General features: G+C 37.8%; 3 protein-coding genes across 3 annotated transcripts; all 3 read left to right on the top strand.

Annotated features, from left to right (window-relative positions):
• The first annotated feature begins 3,166 nt into the window (after window positions 1-3,166).
• On the top strand, window positions 3,167-4,150 carry LOC140945363 (RYamide receptor-like). The gene has a single exon (XM_073394398.1). The coding sequence runs from the start codon at window positions 3,167-3,169 to the stop codon at window positions 4,148-4,150; it is 984 nt and encodes a 327-aa protein (XP_073250499.1).
• Window positions 4,151-9,971: 5,821 nt separating this feature from the next.
• On the top strand, window positions 9,972-10,763 carry LOC140945362 (substance-K receptor-like). Its single transcript, XM_073394397.1, has one exon. It carries the CDS (start codon window positions 9,972-9,974, stop codon window positions 10,761-10,763), a length of 792 nt encoding a protein of 263 aa, XP_073250498.1.
• Window positions 10,764-19,624: 8,861 nt separating this feature from the next.
• Window positions 19,625-20,608, top strand: LOC140945361 (allatostatin-A receptor-like). Its single transcript, XM_073394396.1, has one exon. The coding sequence runs from the start codon at window positions 19,625-19,627 to the stop codon at window positions 20,606-20,608; it is 984 nt and encodes a 327-aa protein (XP_073250497.1).
• Window positions 20,609-24,797: the final 4,189 nt, after the last annotated feature.

Raw genomic sequence — 24,797 nt, 5'->3', positions numbered from 1 at the left:
TTCCAGGGGGTAGGGAATTTGATCCCCATGCTTTAGGGGTGGGGAATTTGAACTGCTACCTCGATTTCATGTAAAATCTTTGGAGTGGCGAGCTATCATGGGGGACGCGGTGTTAGAGGATTTTCGTGGAAAAGATTGTGCCTTTTGTGGCCAATTGGTTACGAGGAAAGGGCTTAAACAAGCTCAGTGGCGTATTTGAAGTATTTAAATTTTAAAATTTTTAATATTGGATTCAGGCTTTGAATGTACGAATGTATTTTATTGTTGTGTTTACAATGAAATACAATACATATACCGGCGATTCAATGCAACAACATAAAATAAAATAAAATAAAATAAAATAAAAAGCTCAGGTCAACTACTTTGACCTACTGCAAGTATGTTAATTAATAAGGTGAGCGATGATGCATGTCAGTGAAATGGTCATGATGTAGTAATCTCAATAGGTGGGATCTTTTTTATAGAACGCTTTGTATGTTGCATGACGAAGAAAAGCTGAGCATTCAGTGACCTTGTAGCAGCGATTCCCGCCGCTTTGCACGAGACTTTTGCTCGTAGTAAATACACTAACAGTGTTTCTCAGTTTTTGTTATAATTATAAAGATTTTGTTCGACAACTTAAGGCGTTTCCGCCGTCCTTCTGTCATTTTTGTGCCTGTGAAATGTCCCCGGGGTGAGGGCATTTGATCACCTGAATGGACCCCAATGTGGGGCATTTGAAAGGCATTTTGGCCCGGGTAGGGGGGAATTTGAACAATAATTTTCAAAAAAGTCAAATGCCAGGGGGATTGCCCGGGAGGGCATGTTGAAGCTTCGATTTGACCGATACATTACTTTGATCAAGCGTCTTTTACAAATGCATACGATAGGAGATAATTAGCGCGTTTTCACAGGGGAAGACGAAGTTGCAGCGTTATAGAAAAATGTCAGTTAATACAAATATGCCTTTATACCGTTTGCGTCATTAAAAAATAGAGGCGAAAGTGAAATGTTTATTTAACAATTATTTCATGCGTCAGCGTGCGTATGTCAAGATATCTGGCAAACGAGAAGTTTGGGGAGTGAAAGTTGCTCTAGTCGCAGACAGAATGGCAAAGTTCAAGTTTAGCTCCAGTTAATTTTCAATAAGGTCGAATAAAACGACGGTTAATGAGAATATAACCTAATCCTTTTGATTCTTTCAAGTCCCAGTAGTTTTCATTATGACCCATCTGGAACTCAGAAATCATTTCTTAAAATTGCTTAATATTTGCATTTATATTGACAATGTTCCTCAAACTGGTTCCACCAAAAGTAGACTTCAGCATATTAAACGCAGCGATGGTTGAGTGCTATCATTTTCAGTAACTTTTAAAACTGACACGAACACACAAAAACAAAATTGCCACAACGAGGTCCTCTTTAGAAGGAGAAGATGACTTGTCCAGGTGCCCCGTGGTGCCTCATTCAAACTAACTAAACATGTTTAATTAAACCAAGTTTTAAAAAATGAAAACGGACACGAAAAACAGGAACACAGGTTAAAGCAATTGATGGTCTATAAAGAGTAGCTTTATCTGGTAAGCTACGGTATTTCCTTTAACTTTCTTTTTTTTTATGAAAAAACAAAGGTTGGTTTTCTGTTGGGGTCTTAGAAAAAAAGATATAATTTCTTCTTAATTTGGTGGAACTTACTTTGAACAAGCGTCTTTTACAAATGCATAGGATAGCAGGTAATTAGGGCGTTAATTAGTTTCCATTATGACCCATCTAGAACTCAGAAATCATTTCTTAAAATTGCTTAATATTTGCATTTATATTGACAATGTTCCTAAAAGGTTCCACCAAAAGTAGACTTTACAATATTAAACTCAGCGATGATTGAGTGCTATCATTCAGTTTTCAGTAACTTTTAAAACGAACACGAACACACAAAAACAAAATTGCCGCCGATAACGAGGTCCTCTTTAGAAGGAGAAGATGACTTGTCTTGGTGCCGTGTGGTGCCTCATTCAAACTAACTAAACATGTTTAATTGAACCATCTTTTTAAAAATGAAAACGGACTCGAAAAACAGGAACACAGGTCTTTATACACAGGATGCGGTAATCAAATTCAATGCGTTTTGTAATTTGCAATAAAGTTGCCACCAACCTAAGGTGTTTTTATGAAGGAAAAAAAATTATACCCTGTTTCACTAAACAGCTTAAACATAGACCGATCAATATGAAGAAATTCGAAAATGAAAGCGATAAAATAAAGCAATTGATGGTCTATAAAGCGTGGCTTTATCTGATAAGCTGCGGTTTTTCCTTTAACTTTTTTTTAATGGCAAAAACAAAGGTTGGTTTTCAGTTGGGGTCTTAGAAAAAAAAGATATAATTTCTTTTTAATTTGGTGGACCTTATTTTGAACAAGCGTCTTTAACAAATGCATAGGATAGGAGGTAATTAGGGCGTTTTCACACGGGAAGATGAAGTTGCATCGTTAAAGAAAAATGTCAGTTAATACAAATATGACTTTATACCGTTTGCGTCGTTAACAAATAGAGGCCAAAGTTAAATGCTTATTTCTTAGTTGTTTTTAGTAAATCAACCACGAACAGGTGTTCCACCATAAATGTTAATGGTCACGTAGATCATAACTATTGGGGGCCTTTTCTTGAAATGAGTATTCATCAATAGGTCGGTTAATTTAGCGTTGACGCAAATGCAAAAGTTTTGATATTGACATTTGGCACTAATGTGGACGTTTCTAATGTCTCATTCGGTCTATTCATATTTATTCATATTTTGTTGGGAAAGAATCGATCATTGATATTTTATGTGTTTTTTTTTTTTTAACAAAACAATCATTCCACTCTAGCTTCCTTGATATGGGATAATTTTATGGCCAGCAAGATACGTACAGGCAAGTATCCAACGCGCGCTCGCGTGGAATAATTGTTAATTATTGCGTATTCAATTCAATGCAACATAAAATGGATCTATAATGATAGCATGATTATTGCCACTTCCTTCTGGTCAGGAATAATATTTTCTTTTTCTTTATTTTAGGTACCATCTGAGAGAGCTTGAAGGGGCTACGTCTTTACTTACATAATAAATGGTGGAATATAAAGGACAAAGTGAGAACCGCCAGAAGGTATTTTCAAGCGAAAAGACCTGCCGAAGAACCTAGCGTAAGCATGAACACAACAGCAAATGGATCAAGTTCCTCGAGCTGCTCCAGTCTGATAAATCCAGAAGCACTAAAAGTTGGAGCAACAGTTGCTTATAGTTTAATCCTTGTAGTTTCGCTGGTTGGAAATTTTCTCATCGTATTAATTGTTTACAAAACACCAACTTTGAGAAAACCGATAAATATGTTGATTGCAAACATGGCCATGTCCGACCTGCTCTATCCAATATTGGTGATCCCTGTTCAACTGACAGAGTTGCACGTTGGCTCGTGGCTTATTGGTGGTACCCTTGGTCAGGCCTTGTGCAAGATACACCCTTTTCTTACTGAAATTTCCATGGTAGTGTCGATTCAGAGCCTGGTTCTGATAACAGTGGATCGATATGCAGCTGTTGTAGTTCCACTCCGTTCACCCCTCATCAGTCGCAAGGTGTGTCGCTGTTTGACGGTTGGTACATGGATACTCGCAGCGTCCGTTTTTTCGCCACATTTGTTTACCTTCAATCTTGTTGAATACCCAGAGAGAGTGTGGTGCGAGCTTCAGTGGGAGGTGACCTTCGGAGAGAAAAGCTCATTTGGTATTTACAACCTATCACTTGCTATCTTGTTCCTTTTCATCCCTTTTGTCGTCTTGGTAATACTTTACTCCATCATCCTGATCAAGCTTAAAAAACAAGTCCATCCAGGTGAACAGTCAGCTAACGCTGAGGAACAGAGGACAAGAAGAAATAGAAATGTTCTTAAGATGACCGTTGCTATCGTTGTAGTGTTTTTCATTTGCTGGATACCCCTTACCATTAACGTATTAATGTTGCATTTAGTACCAACAAAGACTTTGGATTTTTGTAAGTTTTGGGTATCTTTTAATGTCGCCCTGTTTATGGCTTACACATACTGTGCCATCAACCCGATTATCTGCCTTACTTTTAGCAGTAACTATCGCCAAGCTCTTAGGAGACTTGTGAATTGCTGTCATGCAGTGCAAGGTTAAGTGAAATCTAGGTCTGTAGTGATCCAGACCTTCAGATAAGGGAGGTGGGGGGAGGGGGTGGGGGAGGTCATCCAGACCCTGAGATAAGGGGGCGCAGTCTCTAAAAAAATTTTTTTCGGCTCTTCAGGCCTCAGTTTGGTCTAAAAATAAGAGGGGGGGGGGGGGGGGTCTCCCCTGGATCCGCCACTGGTCTGAACGAATTGATTCTTTAAAAAAAGCGACCAATATTAACAACTCTACTTTAAAAGCTAATAATACCGAAAATTAATACAGCATGCAATTTCTCTTAGGACGGCTGTAATACCCAGAAGTAATGGACAAAACATGAAGTGGAACATAAAATGTAATATGACATGAATCTAATTCAGTCATGGCTGTCAGCAAACAAATTAACTTTGAATGTTAAGAACACTAAAGACATGTTTATAGGGAACTAATTTAAGTTATCTCAAATAAGGGACGGACCATTAGAAAACTTATGGGGGGGGGGGGGGGGGCGACGAAGTGCAAAAAAATATATTCGCGCAAGGGAAAATTAAGTGAAAAAAAAAATCGTGTACGCCAATTAACCCCAAAAAAATATTCATGCTATGGCCTAAAAAAATTCATGCAAGGAATTTGATAACGAAAAAAAATTTCCTGCCATTATTTCATTTTACTTGCAAACATTCTGCTCCCTAGAGTAGTATTTGGAATATATTTTACTTATTTCAGAACTGGAATAGCAGGTCAGTAGAACGGCGGATTCTCGGGATTATTCTATGTATTCCTATTGAGATCAAGCCAAGTTGGAATTAGCGTTGGTTCTGTTGTTTTTAAAAGTGAGAATTAGAAACGTGTAAAACAGAGTAGTAAAAAGAGACGTGCCATCGTAAATGTTAATGTTTGGATCATAATTATCCGCTTTTGTATAAATGGTTATTGTATGTTGTACATACAACCTTAACCAGCTTAGATGTATATATATATAGCTATTCCGCCGCGAAATTATTTCAGCTTGCTTAGACTGGCCTTAATCACTTTGATTGCTATAATGAGTTTCTGATTGCATTTTGTTTCTGAGCTTAACGATTTATATTAGTGAACAAGATTTCATTAGTTTTGTAGTTTTGTAGTTTTTGTAGTCATTTGTGTGTGTATGCTTTATCCCGGCAAATTTGACCTCTTTGATCACAGTACTCTATTTGTCTTCTCTCTTGCATTAGTTATTTTCCATTCTAGGACGCCATTTTACTGATCAGAACGGTATTCAATCGATTGCATAAATGTACGTTTAATAAAGATGAAACAGAATTTCTTTGTCAAGGCTACAAATCACTGTATTTTGCCCACCCGAGACTCGAGTTGGTGCATTTGTTTACTGGAATGCGGGAAAGGTCTATTACTACCATGCCTTGTGCTTTTGTAAGAGATTTAACGAGCGAGGTTAAACTGTTTGGATTACGGGTTACCCTGACACCGAGTGAAAAATTCAGTACGTATATTTTTCGCATTTTTTGCGGAAGGAAAAATGTTATAATAAGCTTGAGAGTTTTTTCTCTCTTCCAGAGAACTAGCCGTTTCAACGGAATGCGTTTTCTAGCTTGTTTATATGTTGATGATTGTCACTGACGACTTGGTGAAAACTTCCCGCCGCAAGAAAATGAAGTAACTATTCCGTTTTCTTCCAAACATTCTGCTCCCCTGGGCGATATTTGGAATAATTATTCCACTTATTTCAGAGCTGTAATAGCAGGTCAATCGAACGGATTTTCCGGATTATTTTATCTTTTCCTTTTGTGGTCAAGCCAAGTTTTAAAAGTCTTTTTTCGGAGTAACAAAAAATTTCACAAAAAGGCTTTCTTTAAAACGTGAGTAGCCGTCCAAAACTCTCAGAGATCTTGGTATAGAGTACCAATCCTTAATAGAACGAACTGAAAAAGAACGACCACCCTCCGCGCATAATTATATCTAGGACAAAGGAAATTTAAATTACAACTTCTTCTATTCCTCATACACATGCTATGCTAGAATTTGTAACCAGAAGTTTGTTCACATTTATAATTAGGAGTGTTCCCTTTAAGTCTCTTGTGTATGAGTGCGCACCGATTTAAGTACGACTCCCTATAAAAAGGAATCCAATGACAGCGGTTACCACTAACAAGCGCCCTCAAAGGTTTTTTTCTTCGGGTTCAAACCTGCGTTTTGGTGGACGTCAATCAACCGTTACCATGGGTTTTCACGCGTCGGCCCAGAGCAGACTCTTTCCCCGTTTCTCGAGCACTCGGAAGAACAAGTCGTTTTTGCAATACTTTGCTACAGGATCTGGCACCGCTTCATATCAAGACTTCGAGGAGTACGAATTTGTTGAATGTCTGTCGGAGGAAACTCAAATTATCTACTTATTTACAAACTGTAATTTACAACCACATAAGCTTTCTCAATGCACGCTCGCAACTCGTCTCAAGTCTCTTGGGGGGGGGAGAAAGCTTTGGTTGTCTGAGACTGAAGTGCAAGGCAAGTTTACAATTGGGGGGCGGGGGCGGGGGCGGGGGCGGGGGTTTGACTTGGAATGCGTTGAAGTGTGCCACCTGGGGCTATCCGGGGACATGCTCCCCCGGAACATTTTTAATTTTAAGCCCTCTGAAATGGCTGCAAATGCATTTAAAACTAAGATGGGGTGGTAAAACTTATATACTTTCAACAACAATAAAAGTCGCCATAAAGAAAAAAAAAATGCATTTTCTCCACAAATAGTTGTGTAGCTTGAATAGGAGTTTTAACATACTCCAAGCAACACAAAGAGCTGGGTCCAGCATGTCAAAGCTGACGCGAATAGGACAATAATATCATTGCACGATGACGTCATTTTACTACAACTACCAGAATCCTTTAGTTTGTTGTTTTATTGTGCAAATTAGAGCTATTGTTCTATAATCCTCAGCGGGATTGACAAATTCAAATAAGAAAGCAAAAACGAAATGAATTCTGGTAGTTGTAATCAAATGTCGTCATCGTGAAAATGGCCTATTCTCATATTCGCCGACTGTTAAAATAACAATTCAGATCCACCACTTTGCAGAAACCTATGGCAAACAAACTCTAAACGGAATTTTATTGAGCAATGAAGAAATGTCTTGTAGGCACGCTAGATCCCCTTTTTATACTTTACGAAGGCTAAAGGACGTTTTGTGGAAAGGGTACGCCAGGCTTGTGACCTATTTTACAGGATTCTACTACACAATCAGTAAATAAGAATAGAACAATATTCCTACTTCACTTTGTTTTAAGTCGCTGATTAATAAAAAAAAGTGAACCTCTGTGGTGGTGGGGGGGGGGGGAGGAAGGAGATGGGGTGCGAGTGCAACCGTCGCACCCCCCCCCCCCCCCTCCTCCTTGCTTACGGGTCTGCTTTTCGATAACATGAAGAATGATAAGTAGATCTGCAGGTTACAAAATTCTTTTTCGAAAACAGCCTCCATTCTAAGGAAACTTTGTCCCTTGTCGGTGTGATATCTTTCGTTTCTTTGAATTTATACTTCTTTTTTAATTCGTCGTCCACGGCTCACGTGTTTTCATACAATCAATAAATAAACAACCTGAAAACCTTTACGTAAGCTATAGAAAATGTTTCGGCTACCAGAGACCTCGTTGTTTTAACAATATAATCCTTGATCTTAATGAAATAATTAAAAAGGCTGTCGTCATTCGAAATTATTCTTATAAGTCTTCGCCATTCATTCAGCGATGAAGGTAACCTGAGATCAGGCGGTTTTTTTTTTTTTGCTTCTTTGTTTCTTTGGCTCGAGAGAGGAAAAAAATAACGCCTGATACATTCATTTAACGAGCCGTTAACCGCCCCCCAATTTACATAATCTAACGTCTCCTTGACCTGTCATGTTATTAGCCAATAAGCGTTTACCGTACGGGAATCAAATTTGGGCGCGAATAATGTCTCTTTTAAAATCAATTTTTAATAAGATATAACACGGTTGCGGTTTAGTTTCCGCCGCATTTTCAATACCAAAAGACAAATACGATATGCAAGAAAAACGGAGATGCCGATGATATTATTTGTTCAATTTTTTAATCATTTCCTCACCGCTCCTGCTTCTATCCAAATATTTACTGTGGGAAAAATACTGCTATTATCCGCTGACCACCACGCAGATAAATTGTCAATTCTTGTGCTAATTATTGTTAGTTAATCACTAGTCCTAATTTTTATAAATTGTAATTATCACACGGCATGTCTGAAAACCAGCTTGCTGAGCCATTTACCGTGTTCAAATAAAGTTGATTGATTGATTGATTGATAGACCTCGTCTTCCTCCCCCCCCCCCCCCCCCCCTCTGATTTGTACCAACTTTATTTTAGGTAACATTTGATCATTTGACATCATTTGCAATATTGCTTTTTTACGTCAATTATGTGCTTACGTCATCAGGAAATAACGTTACATAGCCCCCGGGGGGTCAGGTGAGCCCTGTAATATAACAATCATGAAACAAAGTAGTTGAAATTGACAAAACGAGACCGATGATGATTTACATTGTATTGAAATCATTTTACTGCCTGAGTTCAAATGAAAAATAAGTTTTATAACATGATATCTCGGCACCATTACATATAGGATAATGCCTGAGCTCAGAGGCCTTCTTAAAATAATCGTGGACCGTGGAGCGAGGGCATTATCCGATTTAATGCACCTTTTCATTGTTTTAGAACCAGCAGGTCATTATTGTGGCCACTGAAATGGAACATTAGGTTATTATTCGTAATAATGACCTCCTGTTCCACGTCAGTGACCTGCCCTTCCATTTATTGAAAATAATAACCTGTTGAAACAATGGAAAGGTACATTAAAGAGACATAGTCATAATGCAAATTCAGTAAATAGGCAACTTAATGAGCCTCTTAATCTTTTATGTTTTGTTTTTTCAATGGAGGTCCCAGGAGAACTTGACCCTTTGTGTTTTTGTTTTTGTTTTGTTTTGTTTTGCTTTTTTTTTTTTTTTCTTATAAACCATGCGTACATATGCAGGTAAATAAGGGCCTGTTTACATGGAGGTGGGGGACCCCAGGTAGGTGAGGTTAAATATGGCGGGTCACCCCACCTATCATGTAAACGTGATCAAATTAAAATGAGAGATTAAATGAACAAACGAGCTACCCCACCTAAGCGGGCTACGTCACCTACCTGGGGTCCTTCACCTCCATGTAAACAGTTTTTAAGGCGAAATTTGAAAGGAACAGTTCTCTTGAGTGTTATCACAGACCCAGTGTATTGGGAAAACAAAATATATGAGCTAAAGAGGTCAGTTAGCGACACTTAGGAGTATTTATTTAACGTTTTGATATATATGTACCTTGATCATTCAGTCATTTAGGAAGAACTACTAAAGCTTTAATTGACTTACATAATAATTTGCCTCAGTTTGCTGATCAATAATACTATACAAAGTTAATAGGTAAAACCTCTGCAGGAGGCAGCATTTGCTTACAATTAAATACAGGGACGCAGAAGTGTTGTCGATGGTTGAATATTAAACATATACAATATATTAAATCATTATTTGAACAGTAGATATTTTTCATTGGAAGCAAGTCTCAAGAGAACACAGCTGTCGAGAAGTCAGTAAGCATGAACACAACAGTAAATGAATCAATTACAAGTTTCTGGAGCTGCTCTGGTCTGATAAATCCGGAAGCAGAAAAAATTGGAGCAACAGTTGCTTATAGTTTGTGCCTCGTTTTTGCGCTGGTTGGAAATTTTCTCCTCGTATTAATAGTTTACAAAACACCGACTTTGAGAAAACCGATTGATCTGTTGATCGCAAACATGGCCATGTCCGACCTGCTCTATCCAACATTTCTGTTTCCTGTTCAACTCACAGAGATGCACGTTGGCTCGTGGTTTATTGGTGGAACCTTTGGTCAAGCCTTATGTAAGCTACACATTTTTCTTGCAGATGCTTCCTCGTTTGTTTCGATTCAGAGCTTAGTTCTGATAGCAGTGGATCGATTTGGAGCTGTTGTAGTTCCACTCCGCTCTCGTCTCATAACTAGAAAGCTGTGTCCATTCTTTATTATCGCTACGTGGATCACCGCAATGGCCGTTCTTTCGCCATTTCTTGTTGCTAATAAAGTTGTTAAATACCGAGAACAACTGATGTGCGTAAGTCTGTGGATGGAAATCTTCGGAGGCACATTTGAAAATTACGCCCTAGCAGTTGTCGTCGTGTTTTTCTACATCCCCTTTGTCCTCGTGGTGGTACTTTACTCTATCATCTTGATGAAGCTTAAAATGCAAGCCCATCCAGGTGAACAGTCAGTTAGCGGTGAAGAACAACGCACTAGAAGAAACAGAAACGTTCTTAAGATGGTCATTGCTATCGTTGTAGTGTTTTTCATTTGCTTGATACCCTATTTCAGTAACTTCGTGATAGCTAGATTTAGTGCACCGGACAGTTCCATTTGGTTTTCATGTAGTTTTGTTCTATACGTAATTGTCACCCGTTATATATCTTACACAAACTGTGCTATCAACCCGATTATCTGCCTCATTTTTAGCAGTAATTATCGCCAAGCACTTAAGAGACTTATAAATTGCTGTGATATAGTACAAGATTAATTTTTAGAAACCATAAAGCTGGGTCTAAAGCTCTAAAGAACAGGTTCAATGTTTTCCTTAATAAAGCGTTGTGCAACTTCAGAGCAGTGTTTCTACATGATCGTAGAATTGACTGAAATATGACAATAATAGTTCAATCCGCAAGTACAGAGAAAACGAGTGTTGGACTAAAATTCAAATGGAACACCATCACAGAAACGTGATCATTGATAATTGGCGATCGTAAAAATGAAAATAAGTAAAAAATGACGCAGAGAGAATGTCAATCAAGAAATCCCCTGTGTATATCCATTTCTTGGTTATTGTTCTTGCTCGGACACCCGCAACATTTGGCTATTATTAGAAGAAGAATAGAACTTCACGTTGCTAATTACCAGTCTATTCAAAAAGTGTCTAAATTTAAAACGAATTAGCATGTAACTATTTATTTTAAAACGCTTTAAACTTTAAGTTAGTCTTCGATGATTGTTATTGATTTTGTCGTGGATGTTTCAAGAGGCTGATTTGAAATGATTTTTTATCTTTTACAAACTTTCACGGCGTTCGAATCATACTTCAGTTGGATAATGCATTCGCATAAATATTTCTGCGCAACATTTGTTATTTTTTGCAGCTTTTGTTGTTTAACTTCACTCAATAAATATGTTTTAAAAAACAAATACGAATTATTCAGCCAATTAACAAACCAACATTTTTTGATTTAGCTGTAAATTAAACCATTATTTATTTGAACTGCAGATGTTTTTCAGTGGAAGCACGTCTCTAGAGAACACACTGACTGTCGAGAAGTCAGTAAGCATGAACACAACAGAAAATGGATCAAGTTCCTAGACCTGCTCCAGTCTGATAAATCCAGAAGCAGAAAAAAATTGGACTAACAGTTGGAGTTTGATCCTTGCTGTTTCACTAATTGGAAATGTTCTCATCGTATTACTTGTTTACAAAGAACCAACTTTATTAGGCCTGTTTCAAACGTCGTTCTACTCCCGTGATAAGCTGGCTCGACTGTACCTCGACTGCAGTGGCATGAAACTAGCACGACTTGGTTTCAGAAGACGAATTTAATTTACTCGAATAGAACGGCTGTTGCCGAAAACAAAACACAAAAAATAACGAAACGATTCAGCAAACTTTTAAATGTATTCTAAAATAATCATAATTTATGAATTGAGTTCGGCACTAGCACGACTTGGTTTCAAACGTCGCGCTACTGCCAACAAAGGTCGAATTTAATTCGATCAATATAGTTCGGCACGGCAATAGCACGACGTTTGAAACGGGTCTATGAAAACCGATAAATATGTTGATCGCAAACATGGCTATGTCCGACCCGCTGTATCCAACATTCCTGTTCCCTGTTCTACTGCACGTTGGCTCGTGGCTCATTGGTGGTACCCTTAGTCAAGCCTTATGTAAGCTACATGTCTTTCTTGCAGATTGTTCTGTGTTCGTATCGATTCAGAGCCTGGTTCTGATAGCAGTGGATCGACCTGGAGCTGTTTTAAATCCACTTCGTTCCTCTCTGGTTACTCTATAGGAAGTAATGTCCATTCTTTATTGTCCCTACGTGGATCGTCGCAATGGCCGTTTTTTCGCCATGTTTTCTTGCTTATAAACTTGTTGAATACCCTGGGGGAATGAGGTGCTCAAGTCTGACTGACTCTGAGGTGAAGAAAACAATAATGTGCCCCCTGTCCGACTGCAAAAAGGGAGGGTTCGTGGCGCTCAGACACGATGGTGTTCGCAACCTACTTACCTCACTTATTGGTAAGGTTTGCACCAACGTTGAAGTCGAACCACAACTACAACCTCTCGGTAATGAGCGATTCAACCTCAGAGGTGCGGTAACAAGCCCGGAGGCAAGACTGCATTTGAAGGCAGGGGTCTTTTGGTCCTGTGGAGTTACAGCATTTTTTGATGTCAGAGTAACGCATGTTAACTCCAAGTGTAACCAGGGAAAAGCAACATCCACAATCTCTAAGGAGCAGGAGGAGGAGAAAAAGCGGAAGTACCAAGAAAGGGTGCTGGAAGTTGAAATAGGATCTTTTACTTCCCTAGTTTCTGGAACCAACGGTGGTATGGGAGCCGACTGCAACTGCTTTCTCAAACGCCTAGCTGAGAAACTCTCAGAAAAGAACGAGAAACCTCACCACATTAATATTATACTTGGATTAGAACACTGCTTTCTTTTGACATTTTAAGATCGGTTAACACACATGCGTAAGAGGTTCCAGGACACCCTTCCTCAAAATTCCACAAGGGGATTTCATCGATGACTGCCGGTTAAACGCTAGCCGAGGGTGTTTCCACAGCTTTCCACTAATTTTAGAAAGTGATAATGGCGTGAGCTTGTAAGTTAGTATTTTAGGATCTTTTTAATATTTTTATTTCATCAAAATTTTAGTATATGATAGTGGAATGTAAATTGGTCATGTGATGACTGCCGTTTAAAAGCCAGCCAAGCTTTTGACTGCCCGCTAATTTTAGAAAGTCGATAATAGGGTGAGCTTGTAAATTAGTGTTTTAGGATCTTTTAATATTTTTATGTCATTAAAAGTTTAGTCTATGATAGTAAATTGGTCATATCGTGAGCTGACATAACTACAGCATCGCGCAGTCACAGTCCTCGTCCCCAGGTGTTTTATGTAATAATGAATTCGAAACAACAGTTGCTCTCAGTTTGATCCTTGTTGTTTGGCTGGTTAGAAATTTTTTTCATTATGTTAATTGTTTACACAGTAATTTTCAAGGAGTTATAATAACTCCTCTAGTGGGGTTAATTTAACTCCTTACAGTGGACTTATTTTTTGGGGAGTTATTTTCACTCTAAAAAGGAGTTTAAAGAACTCTTTTTCAGGAGTAAAAATGACCCCAGATATTGAGGAATTAAAATAACCCCCAAAAAGGAGTTATCCTGTACCTAAAATCTTTACTCCACTTTCAGAGTTAAAGTAACTCCAAAAAGAGTAAAAAACAACCCATGTAAGGAGTAAAAATAACCCCATTTTCGGAGTTATTTTAACTTCAGACTGAGAGTAAAAAGAACTCTTTTCAGGAGTAAAATTACTCCAAACTTGGAGTTAAGTTAGGAGCTGAAGTAACCCCCAAAAGGAGGTTATCTTTACTCCATTTTTGGAGTTATAATAACTCCCTAAAAATTACTATGTACAAAACACCAACTTTGAGAAAACCGATAATTGTGTTGATCAAAAACATGGCCATGTCCGATCTGCTCTTTGCAATTTTCAGTTTCCCTGCTAGCCTGGCTCGGTTGCACAGCTCCTGGTTTATTGGTGGTATCCTTGGTCAGGCCTTCTGCAAGATACAGACTTTTCATGGAGATATTTTCTTGAAAGTTTTGATTCAGAGCCTTGTTCTGATAATTAACAGTGGATCTATTTGGAAGTGTCGTAATTCCACTTCGTTTCCCTCTCATAACCAGCAAGCAGTGTCCATTCTTCATTGTCGCTACCTGTATCGTCGCAATTGCGGTTCCTTGGTCATATCTTGTTGCTGTCAAACTTGTTTAATACCCTGGAGGGATGATGTACAAGAATCAGTGGCAGGAAGCCTTCAAGGGAACCAAATATGCAAATTACCTCCAAGCAAGTGCTATATTGTGTTTTTCTACATCCCTCCAGTCTTCTTGGTGATTCTTTACTTCTAGCCCATCGACCAGGTGGACAGTTCAGTAGCCAACGCTGAGGAACAACGCACAAGTGAAGTGCTTAAGATAGCCGTTACTACCGTTGTAGTGTTCCTCATTTGCTGGATACAGGTGACCATTAATCTGGTATTAGTTGATTTAGCAACGGAAAAGTTTTATTCTATACTGTTGATTTATTTGTCTCATTTTTATCAGTAACTATCACCAAACTCTTAAGAGACTTGTGAATTTCTGTGATGCAGTGCAAGATTAACTTTTGAAACCTTTTAAAGCCGGTTGTAGTAGTTCGTGAAAAAATAAAGAATAAAACTAAATAAAAGCCGTTCAATTATAAAAGATCGCCCTGGATGGTTTATGGTAGGAGATCGACGCACGAACTTTGAAACCTAATTCTCAAACTCATTAATAATTCATTAAGAAAATACAAAGTAAATTAATGTTTAATGAGTGTTTGGAAATCGGATGAAACACTGCTTAGTATTTGCATCCTTAATTTCTCCTTCAAAAATGATTTTGTTTGAGAAGAAATATCAAACATTCGACACAGTGTTTCATCACCAGATGAAACACCTCGAAGTTCGTCAAAAATACTCCGCTGCGCGTCGTATTTTCAACTCTCTTCTCGGTGTTTCATCTGGTGATGAAACACTGCATCTCATGTTTGATATATTACTTCAAATACTAAGCACGTAGTTATCTATGTTCCTGTCACGAACCAAGACGAGGATTTCAACAGAAGTGAAAGAAGAGGTCAGGGTTCTGTGGCGGTTCTTCTCTTTAAAGACAACTGATGGGTTTGAGTTGAGGTGCAATAGAGTAAACTCAGCTGCAGCTCGTATATAAAACAACAGCTGCCGGTGGAACTGTTAGGTTGATAACAACAAAGAAAGTCTTTCAATACCCAGAGTCACCTTAAGACCTTCAGCCAGTTCTACGTTCATGTCATAACCACAACGACCCCGAACACCTGCCCATTCACCGGTGCATGCCTTCTAAGCAAAAAAACACAAAACAAAAACAAAACGAAAACAACAACAACAACAACAACAACACTTTATTTCACCCCATAATATACAAGAAATAAAAATTTATAACAATAGTACAGACGATGATAGGGGCGCTGGCTGCCCGAAATAACCTAAGAGTTAAAAATGGCAGGCGGCCAGTTAAAAGAAAAGATGTTTAAATGTTTAGGTCAGGGACACAAGAACATCTTGTCCGCTGACCGCTGACCGTCATTCAAAACAAAACAAAACAAAAAATGGTCTTGTTGTAAATAAGTTATCTATAAAATAGCTAGAATACACATAGGAGAGAAAGGAAAAACAGACGCTTGTGAATAATCCTGTTCACCGTTTTTTTTAAATTTATCATAATCACTACTAACAGTAACAATTTTTTTTTATTCTATAACCAACCTTGTGCTATCCCAGTTGCGGATCCAGGGAGAGCCCCTCTATTTTATAGATCAAACTGAGGCCCGAAGGGCCGAAAGAATGATTAATAATTTTTTTTTAACACCAACGCATTGTTCAGAAGTTCGATTGAAATGAAACACTCGGGGGAAGTTTTTGAAGCTGTTCAAAACACTCACAGCACGTGTTTTATTACTGCTGTTCGTCTTATTACTTAAAATACCCTAGCGTTTAAGCGTTTGTTTAGTTGCAAATAAAATGAAAAAGGTACTAAGAAATCTCAGTTGTCGTAATATTGTAAAAAGAAAGCTTTAAGCGAGGTGTATATATGTTTTCTAGTATTCGCCATTTCAAACGCGAAGCCAGCTAAGAAAGCAAGAACATGAGTTTAGAAGGATCAAACAGTACTTGAATAATTTATAAGTCCCATTGCATGCGCTATGAGGCTTTTCATTTTTTTGGAGGAGTGTGGTTCAAAATTCCGGTTGAATTAAATCGGGGTGACTTTATGATTAATGAAGAGAAAATGAAGAAATGATCGTCGCAGTGAACGCAATTTATGCAATTGCGTAAAGATTCTTGAAAAAAATTCAGGCGTGCAATTTGCGGTTGTTTGTTCATTCTTCGAAATTCATCCTCGCCGAAAAGAAGTACATATATGCTTTAAAATCTCTGATATACATGTAGATCAACTCATTCTTGCACTAATATTCAGATTTGGGGATGTTTTGGTGTAAAAAATTTAGCCTTATCCGTGTCATAAACAGATATAAAGACCCTCATTAAACATAAATTTCCTTTGTCTTTTGTTTATGGATTATTAAATTTTTTTGAAAGAATCGTTGTCACTGCCTTGTGCAATATTTGTACCAACTTTATTTTAGGTAACATTTGAGAGAGCTTAAGGGGGCTATGTCATGACGATGTTGCAATATTGCTGCTTTACGTCAATTCTATGCTTGAAATTAATAAAACGAGACCGATGATGATTATCATTGTACAGAAATAATTTTAAATTATTGTCTGACTACAATTGAAAAAAACAAAAAAACCTTTTTTAAGATGATATCTCGGAAACATTCCAGAGACATGGTCGTTTAATGGAAATTCAGTTAAAAGGCATCATAATAAGCCTATTTAGCCTGAATGTTTTGTTTCCCCAATTAAGGTCCCATGGAAATTTGACCCTTTCCACGCACGTATGCACGTGAAAAAGACGAAGTTTGAAAGTAAACGTCCTCTTGAGTATTAACACATACCTGTGTTGGGAAAACAAAACAAACAAGCTAAAGAGCTGGTCTATTATCGACACGTAGCAACACTTAAGAGTAAGGGCCTGTTTACATGAAAGTGGGAAACCACAGGTAGTTGAGGTAACATGTGGCGGGTTACCCCACCTAACATGTAAACGAGATGACATTAAACTCAGAGATTATATGGACAGGCGGGTTACCCTACCTAAGCGGTTTACCTTACCCATGACCTGGGGTCCCCCACCTTCATGTAAACAGGCCCTAATACTATTCCAAAACTGTACAGTAAATTCAATCCGAATTAGCATTGATCTATTGCTTTTTTAAAGTGGATGTTACAACACGCTGATTTGACACTAATATTAAGCTTTTACAAACAGTCATGGCGTTCGATCGATGCACTTCAGTGGGATAATGCATTTGCATAGAAATTTCTGGCCAACATTTGTTATATTTTGCTGCTATATTTTTGTTGTTTAAACTTATTCAATCAACACATTTTAACGCATTATTTAGCAATTATATTGAAATGAGATACTCCGGGGGCGTTTGAATCTGTTCAAAGCACTCACGGCACGAAACAAAGCACGATTTTAGAGGGATCAAAGTACTTTGTATAGGTAATAGCATGATTTGTAGTGATATTTGGCATAAATACCACGAGTGATATTTCGAAATTGTTGTACGTTGTTGAGACAATTTTGAAATATCACGAGTGGTATTTATGCCAAATTATGCTATTATTTGTTCATACTACTACCCGCAAAGGTTTTGTAATTTTCAAATGTAGCTATTTCAAATTAAGCTGAAATACCACTGCTCTAAGCCAATCAAATTGCAAAAATAGTAGTATAATCCCTTGAATACTTTGCAAGTTTCATTGAATTTTTATTTACGTTTTGATAGTCAGTCACGTACTTTGCATTGTGCTATGCGGCCTTTTATTTTTTTGTGGAGTGGGTTTAAAATGCCGCTTGAATTAAATCAGGGTTGCTTTATTCATCCTCGCCGAAAAAAAAAGTACGTATTAAATGAGTTGTCAATTGTTCTACCTAGAGACAAGTGACTCTCCTGTCAATAATTTTGATTTCAACTTTCTGCTTTCCAATTTAAACTTTTTGCATTGTTTGGGATTAACGGACGTGCTCTCAGCAAAAGAGCGCTCTAAAATATTTCAATGTATATTATTAAACATCGAACGGATTTCTATTCATACCATCATTTCCTTCTGCAATGTTAGTTCAATTAATTTTTACCTTCTTTATCATAAGTATCATCTAAGAGAGCCAAAAGGGGCTATGTCATGAGGATATTGATGTATTTACTAGCTCCATTCTGTGGTTAAGTCATTACACAGTAATTAGTCATGGTTCGTACAACTTCAGACAAACAAATTTCGAGGACTATTCAAAGATTTTTTAAGGCCAAATTACAGTTTTTTAAAGGACTAACTAATGATTTATTTATTAAATTAGCCTTCTTTAACCCCCTTTGATGCAAAATGACTGGGTATGACTTGCAATTGCATGTGAGGTACAGAAATAGCATTTGAGAAAAGGGAACAGAAAGTAAAATGTTGTTCATGCACAAAAATGTTCTTACGCTACCTGTGAGCTTTACAGGTTCTTAAACCAGGGATGAGCCAAAGGTGTCTGACGTAGACAAGGTTGTATATTCCAAGGACTTTTCAAGACCAAATATAGAAATCATGACAAGTACTTTTCAAAGACCTAAACTGAATTCTAGGACTTTTCAAGATGACTAGTCAAATTCAAGACCTTTTCAAGATTGTAGAAAACATGTTAGTGCCTTTTCTCATACAAAAACAAGGGTAGCACAGGGTGAAATATAGTCCCGTTTTACCTGCAAATTTTGACAAATTTTCCGTATCACGTGCTTTATAAATCAATTTTCATTTGAAAAAAGGAACAGAAATGAAATATTGTTCATGCACAAAAATGTTTTAACACTACCGGTGAGCTTAAGTACAAGTTCTTACACTAAGGATGAACCAAATTTTCCTCAGAAAAAGGTGTCTGGCGTAGACAAGGTTGTATATTTCAAGGACTTTTCAAAGACGACTAGTAAAATTCAAGACTTCTTGAACATTGTAAAAACTATGTTAGTGCCTTTTCCCTGACAAAAAAAAGGTAGCAAAGGGTGAAATATGGTCCCTTTTTACGCTCAAATTTTGACAAATTTCAATTTTCCTATCACCTGCTTTATAAACCAATTTTCATGATCATGAGGCACGAATGTCCCGCCCGTTAATCAAAGAGGGTACGAACCGAAACCACAGTCATTGTGGATCACACTTCGACGGTTGTCATATTGAAATACGTCAAAGATTACACTGACCGCAGGTGGCAGTATTTTCTCATAATTAAATACAGTGACGCCAGAAGTGTTGTCGATGGCTGAATATTAAACATACACAATATATTAAACCATTATTTGAACTGTAGATGATTTTCGGTGGAAACAAGCCTCAAGAGAAGGAACACAACTGTCGAGAAGTCAGTAAGCATGAACACAACAGTAGATGGATCAAGTTTTTGGAACTGCTCCAGTCTGATAAATCCAGAAGCAGGAAAAATTGGAGCAACAGTTGCTCTTAGTTTGAGCCTCGTTTTCTCGCTGGTTGGAAATTCTCTCATCGTATTAATTGTTTACAAAACACCAACTTTGAGAAAACCGATTAATCTGTTGATTGCAAACATGGCCATATCCGACCTACTCTTTCCAATATTCCTGTTCCCTGTTCTCCTGGCAGAGATGCACGTTGGCTCGTGGTTTATTGGTGGTACCTTTGGCCAAGCCCTATGCAAGCTACATACCTTTCTTGCAGATGCTTCCTCGTTCGTTTCGATTCAGAGCCTGGTTCTGATAGCAGTGGATCGATTTGGAGCTGTTGTAGTTCCACTCCGCCCTCGTCTCATAACTAGAAAGCTGTGTCCATTCTTTATTATCGCTACGTGGATCACCGCAATGGCTGTTCTTTCGCCATTTCTTGTTGCTAATAAAGTTGTTAAATACCGAGAACGACTGATGTGCGTAAGTCTGTGGATAGAAATCTTCGGAGGGACATTTGAAAATTACGCCCTAGCAGTTGTCGTCGTGTTTTTCTACATTCCCTTTGTCCTCGTGGTGATACTTTACTCTATCATCTTAATGAAGCTTAAAATGCAAGCACATCCAGGTGAACAGTCAGCCAACGCTGGAGAACAACGCACCAGGAGAAACAGAAACGTGGTTAAGATGGCCGTTGCTATCGTTGTAGTGTTTTTCATTTGCTTTATACCCTATTTCAGTAACTTTTTGATAGTTAGTCTTAGTGCACCGGACAGTTCCATTTGGTTTTCATGTAGTTTTGATCTATACTTCATTGTCGCCTATTACGTGTCTCACACAAACTCTGCTATCAACCCGATTATCTGCCTCATTTTTAGCAGTAATTATCGCCAAGCACTTAAGAGAATTGTGAACTGCTGTGATACAGTGCAAGATTAACTTTTGGAAACTAAAAGCTGGGTCTAAAGCGTTTCGTGTAAATATAAAAATAAATAGATAAATAAATAAATAAATAAATGATAATAATAATAATAATAATAATAATAATATCGATTAAAAAAAAACTTTTCTTCAAAATGATGGTGAAACATTATTATCTTAACGTAAATTAAGGCTTGAAAAACCACTGCAAAAACCGTCAACGATCAATCTAGCTCAACTTTGGATCAAACAAGGTCGTAATCTGTCGAAAAAGATAAACATAGAATTAAAGTCAAAAAGACTACTGCAAAGACTGGTAAAACAACGTAAAAAAGGCTTTAGGTATACAATATTTTAACTGGCCAGTACCAGCCTTCATCAGGTATATTGGGAAAAAAAAAACACGAATTTACAGAACATATGCTGCTGTAAAATAATAAACGGAAGTTCATGGTATGACGTGGTAAGGTGTAAATTATGAGAGCTGATAATGATCTTGCAATTAGTCTACCGGTATTATTTAGGTCTGTCATTTTTTTTGTTGTTATTTGATCAGTTTGCAGTAGTGTCTCTTGAACAAGATAATAATCTTGTTTACTCTTGCATCTAAAATTCTGGGTAATTTGTGAACCAAACTGCTTAAGGAAAAGGTTCAACTTTTTCGTTAATAAAACGTTGTGCAAATTTAAGAGCATTGTTTCTAAATGATCGTAGAATTGAGTGAAATAGGACAATAAAAGTGCTTCAATCTGCAAGTAAAGAGAAAACGAGTGTTCGACAAAAATTCAAATGGAACACCATTACAGAAACGCGCTCATTGATAATTGACCACTCCAGAAAATACCATAACATACCATAACGCTCTCTTTTTGCCACCCCAAAATTTTGCATAAGCACTGTGGAGAGAAACTGAAAACAATGCTTGTACAAAATTTTGGGTGACAAACAGAGAGCATTATGATATGTTATGGTATTTTGTGGAGTGAATTGTCGATAAGTGAAAAATAACGTAGAGAGAGTTTCAATCATGAAGAAACCCACTCAGTGTATATCTCTTTCCTGGTTATTGTTCTTGCTCGGACACCCGAAACATTTGGCTATTATTAGAAGAAGAATTAATTCATAGAACTTCACGCAACTAATAATACTTCAGTCTATTCAAAAACTGTCTAAATTTAATCCGAATTAGCATGTATTTTTCTTTGAACTCTTTAAAGTGGATGTGTCAACATGCTGATTTGAAACGAATTTTAGCTTTTACAAACTTTATCCGTGTTCAAATCGATCGATGTACTTCAGTTGGATAATACATTTGCATAAAAGTTTCTGCGGAAAATTTGATATATTTTGCTACTTTTGTTGTTTAACTTTTAATATTCGATCAACAAATTTTAACACACAAAAAACACATTATTTAGCAATTCTATTGAAATGAGATACTCCGGGGGCGTTTAAATCTGTTCAAAGCACTCACGGCACGAGACAAAACACGATTTTAGGAGGATCAAAGTACTTTTCCCTTGAATACTTTGCAAGTTTCATCAAATTTTTACTTACGTTTTGATTGTCAGTCAGGAACTTTAAATAAACCAGCCCTTTCCCGTATTTCCAGCCTTGCATTCAGCCTCGTACCAAGGCCAGTTCGCTCTATCCGAGTTACGAGAGGAGGCTTGGAACTGAGTGCGAATTTTCCCGACAAGCTTGACAGGTGACGTCACATCCGAAATCGCCGATGATGACTGGGAACGAGGCTGCCTTGCATTCAATTTTGTTTTAATTTCCACCTCAAGTGACGCCTGACATTAGCACCTCTATACTAGAGATCCGGCGAGAACGAACCAGTCGGTTTACTTCACCCGTTGAGTAGACCTCAGCATTCAAGGGTTTTTACCAGTTTGCGATTCCGTAAAAATAATGTCAAAGCCCATTACGTTGCGTTGCAGTTACATTTAGGGACACTCTTCTCCAGAATTTTTTTTTCCTCTTGTGCAGCCGGATAACTGTGAAATTTCTTTCATTTGGTTAGCTGACTGCGAACGCTAGTAGACGTTTAAACTGTGTACTTCAGTTGGATAGTGCATTTGCATAAATATGTCTGCCAAACATTTGTTATCAGTTTTGCTGCTTTTGTTCAACTTTTTTCAATCAACATGTTTTAAAACAAAAAATGCATTATTTTAGCCTGGTTTCCATATGATCGTCTGGATCGTCCCAGTCGTTTCAAAAAATTTCGAGACGATCCCTCAAAGGCAAGAGACGCGGGGTCGTCAGCGATGTCTTTGGGTGAGACAATAGAATTTTTGCGCCTGTTTCGCAAACTGAGCCAAACATAATGATCATTTTTATTCGGGGAGCGAACCTCATGCCTTACTATCTGCGTTTAATCTCGATTTTGCGGCGTTGAGAAGCTAGAAGAGTTCCACGATGACATAGTAGCGGAGCTCTCGCGCGCGAAGCGCGCAGCGGAGCACCATGGGTAAAAAAATGTGGTAAACTACCCATCCGAGAAAATTTGGTAATCGCGTGACCGTACACCGACCGCCCGCCCGCCCGACCGCCCGTCCGCACCACAGAAATACCAATGTAAAATAATTCAATTAACAGGTATGGCAACCCAAATGCAACTCAAGGTTTTATTTAGAAAGAAATCGCATGGCCGCCCGGACTTTTAGAAAGAAAAAACAACAACAAAGTCCTGTCTTTTTCAACGTTATTTTTGATGTTTACACTCACGTGGATAACAGAGAAACTGAGCTAGAGCTAGTTTCTGAGAACAAAAGAGAAGAATTTTGTAGGAAGAAAAACATGAAAATTCAAAGCGGCTGTGAGACAATGAGAAATGCTAGTGGCCAGCAAGGTGAAACTGAGCGGCAGTGAAAAATAAAAGCGAACATCAACACAGGATCTATTGATGCCATTTCCATTGGCCTCCCCGTTTAGCATTAGACGATTTAATTTTTTTTGTTTACAAGTTTTAATAACAAGAGCTTCGCTTTTAGCCCTGGCTAAATCTATATATTAGACATAGTATCACGTCGAACTCGATGTCAGGGATTTTCTCTAGTTTCAAATAGCGCCCATACGCGACTTCGACTTCAGCGCTATCTAGGTCGAGTTTATTCTCGATTACTGGAATAAAAGTGATGATTTCTGAGATAGCCTTCGATCGTCTCAGTCATCTGAGAGCGTTTCCATATGATCGCTTCAAAATTTACACGATCGTCTTGATCGTCCGGATAGAATTCAACTCTATCCACTGTCTATCCAAGTGATCGAGGGTGTCTCAATCGTCCGGGTCGTTTGCGATAGTCCGGGTAGCGTTTCAATATGATCGTTTCGATCGTCTGCACATTATTTGAGAGGACTGGCACGATCGGGACGATCATATGGAAACAGGCTTTAGCAGTTCTACTAAAATGAAATACTCCAAAGGCGTTTTTAAACCTGACGTTTTTAAACTGCACGTCTTTTATCACTGCCCTTCGTTTTTAGAACATTACTTAAAATACCCTTGCTTTTAAACATTTTTCTAGTAGAAAATGAATAGAAGAAGTTCTTAAGAAATCTTAGTCGTCAGTTAAGCGAGGTATATGTATGTTTTCTAGTCGATTCGTTATTCAAAACGTGAAGACGGCTAAGAAATCAGACAAAAAGAACACGACTTTAGAAGGATAAAACTACTTTTTCCTTTGAATACTTTACATGTTTCATTGTGCTATATATACGGCTTTTGATTTTTTCGAGGAATCAGGGTTGCTTTAAATGGTGCATGATAGCGTGCAATTTGGGTTTCAATTGTTAATTCATTCTTCATCCTCGCCGAAAAGAAAGTACATAAAGGCTTCAAAATCGCTGATATAGGTCAACTTATTCTTGCACTAGTATTTAGATTTGGGGTTACTTTAGTGGGAAAAATTGAGCCGTGTCGTTGACACTCATCAAACATCAATTTCTTTCGTTTTTTCTTTATGGGTTAATAATGAGCTTTTGAATGGAATTTAATGGACAGGAGACACGTTTCAGCGTTTTAAAAAGCAAATAACCTGACATATAGCCCCCTCAAAAGCTATACTGGAGGGGCAGGTGGGCCCTCCAAATGGGAAAATCGTGGAAGGATCAGGTTTTGCAATTTACGGCTTTATATTATTGCGTAAGTCATTTAATGAAAATTCAGCAGCTTTATTATTAACGCTCACTAGGAGTATTT

The sequence above is a fragment of the Porites lutea genome, chromosome 8 (assembly GCF_958299795.1).
Source record: "Porites lutea chromosome 8, jaPorLute2.1, whole genome shotgun sequence".
NCBI classification, from domain to species: Eukaryota; Metazoa; Cnidaria; class Anthozoa; order Scleractinia; family Poritidae; genus Porites; species Porites lutea.
Note: the sequence above shows the minus strand (reverse complement) of the source record. Positions and strands in the feature narration are given on the sequence as shown.

What these genes read in the sequence shown, in the direction of transcription:
- LOC140945363 (XM_073394398.1), top strand. Translation starts at nt 3,167, where the DNA reads ATGAACACAACAGCAAATGGATCAAGTTCCTCGAGCTGCTCCAGTCTG.
- LOC140945362 (XM_073394397.1), top strand. Translation starts at nt 9,972, where the DNA reads ATGGCCATGTCCGACCTGCTCTATCCAACATTTCTGTTTCCTGTTCAA.
- LOC140945361 (XM_073394396.1), top strand. Translation starts at nt 19,625, where the DNA reads ATGAACACAACAGTAGATGGATCAAGTTTTTGGAACTGCTCCAGTCTG.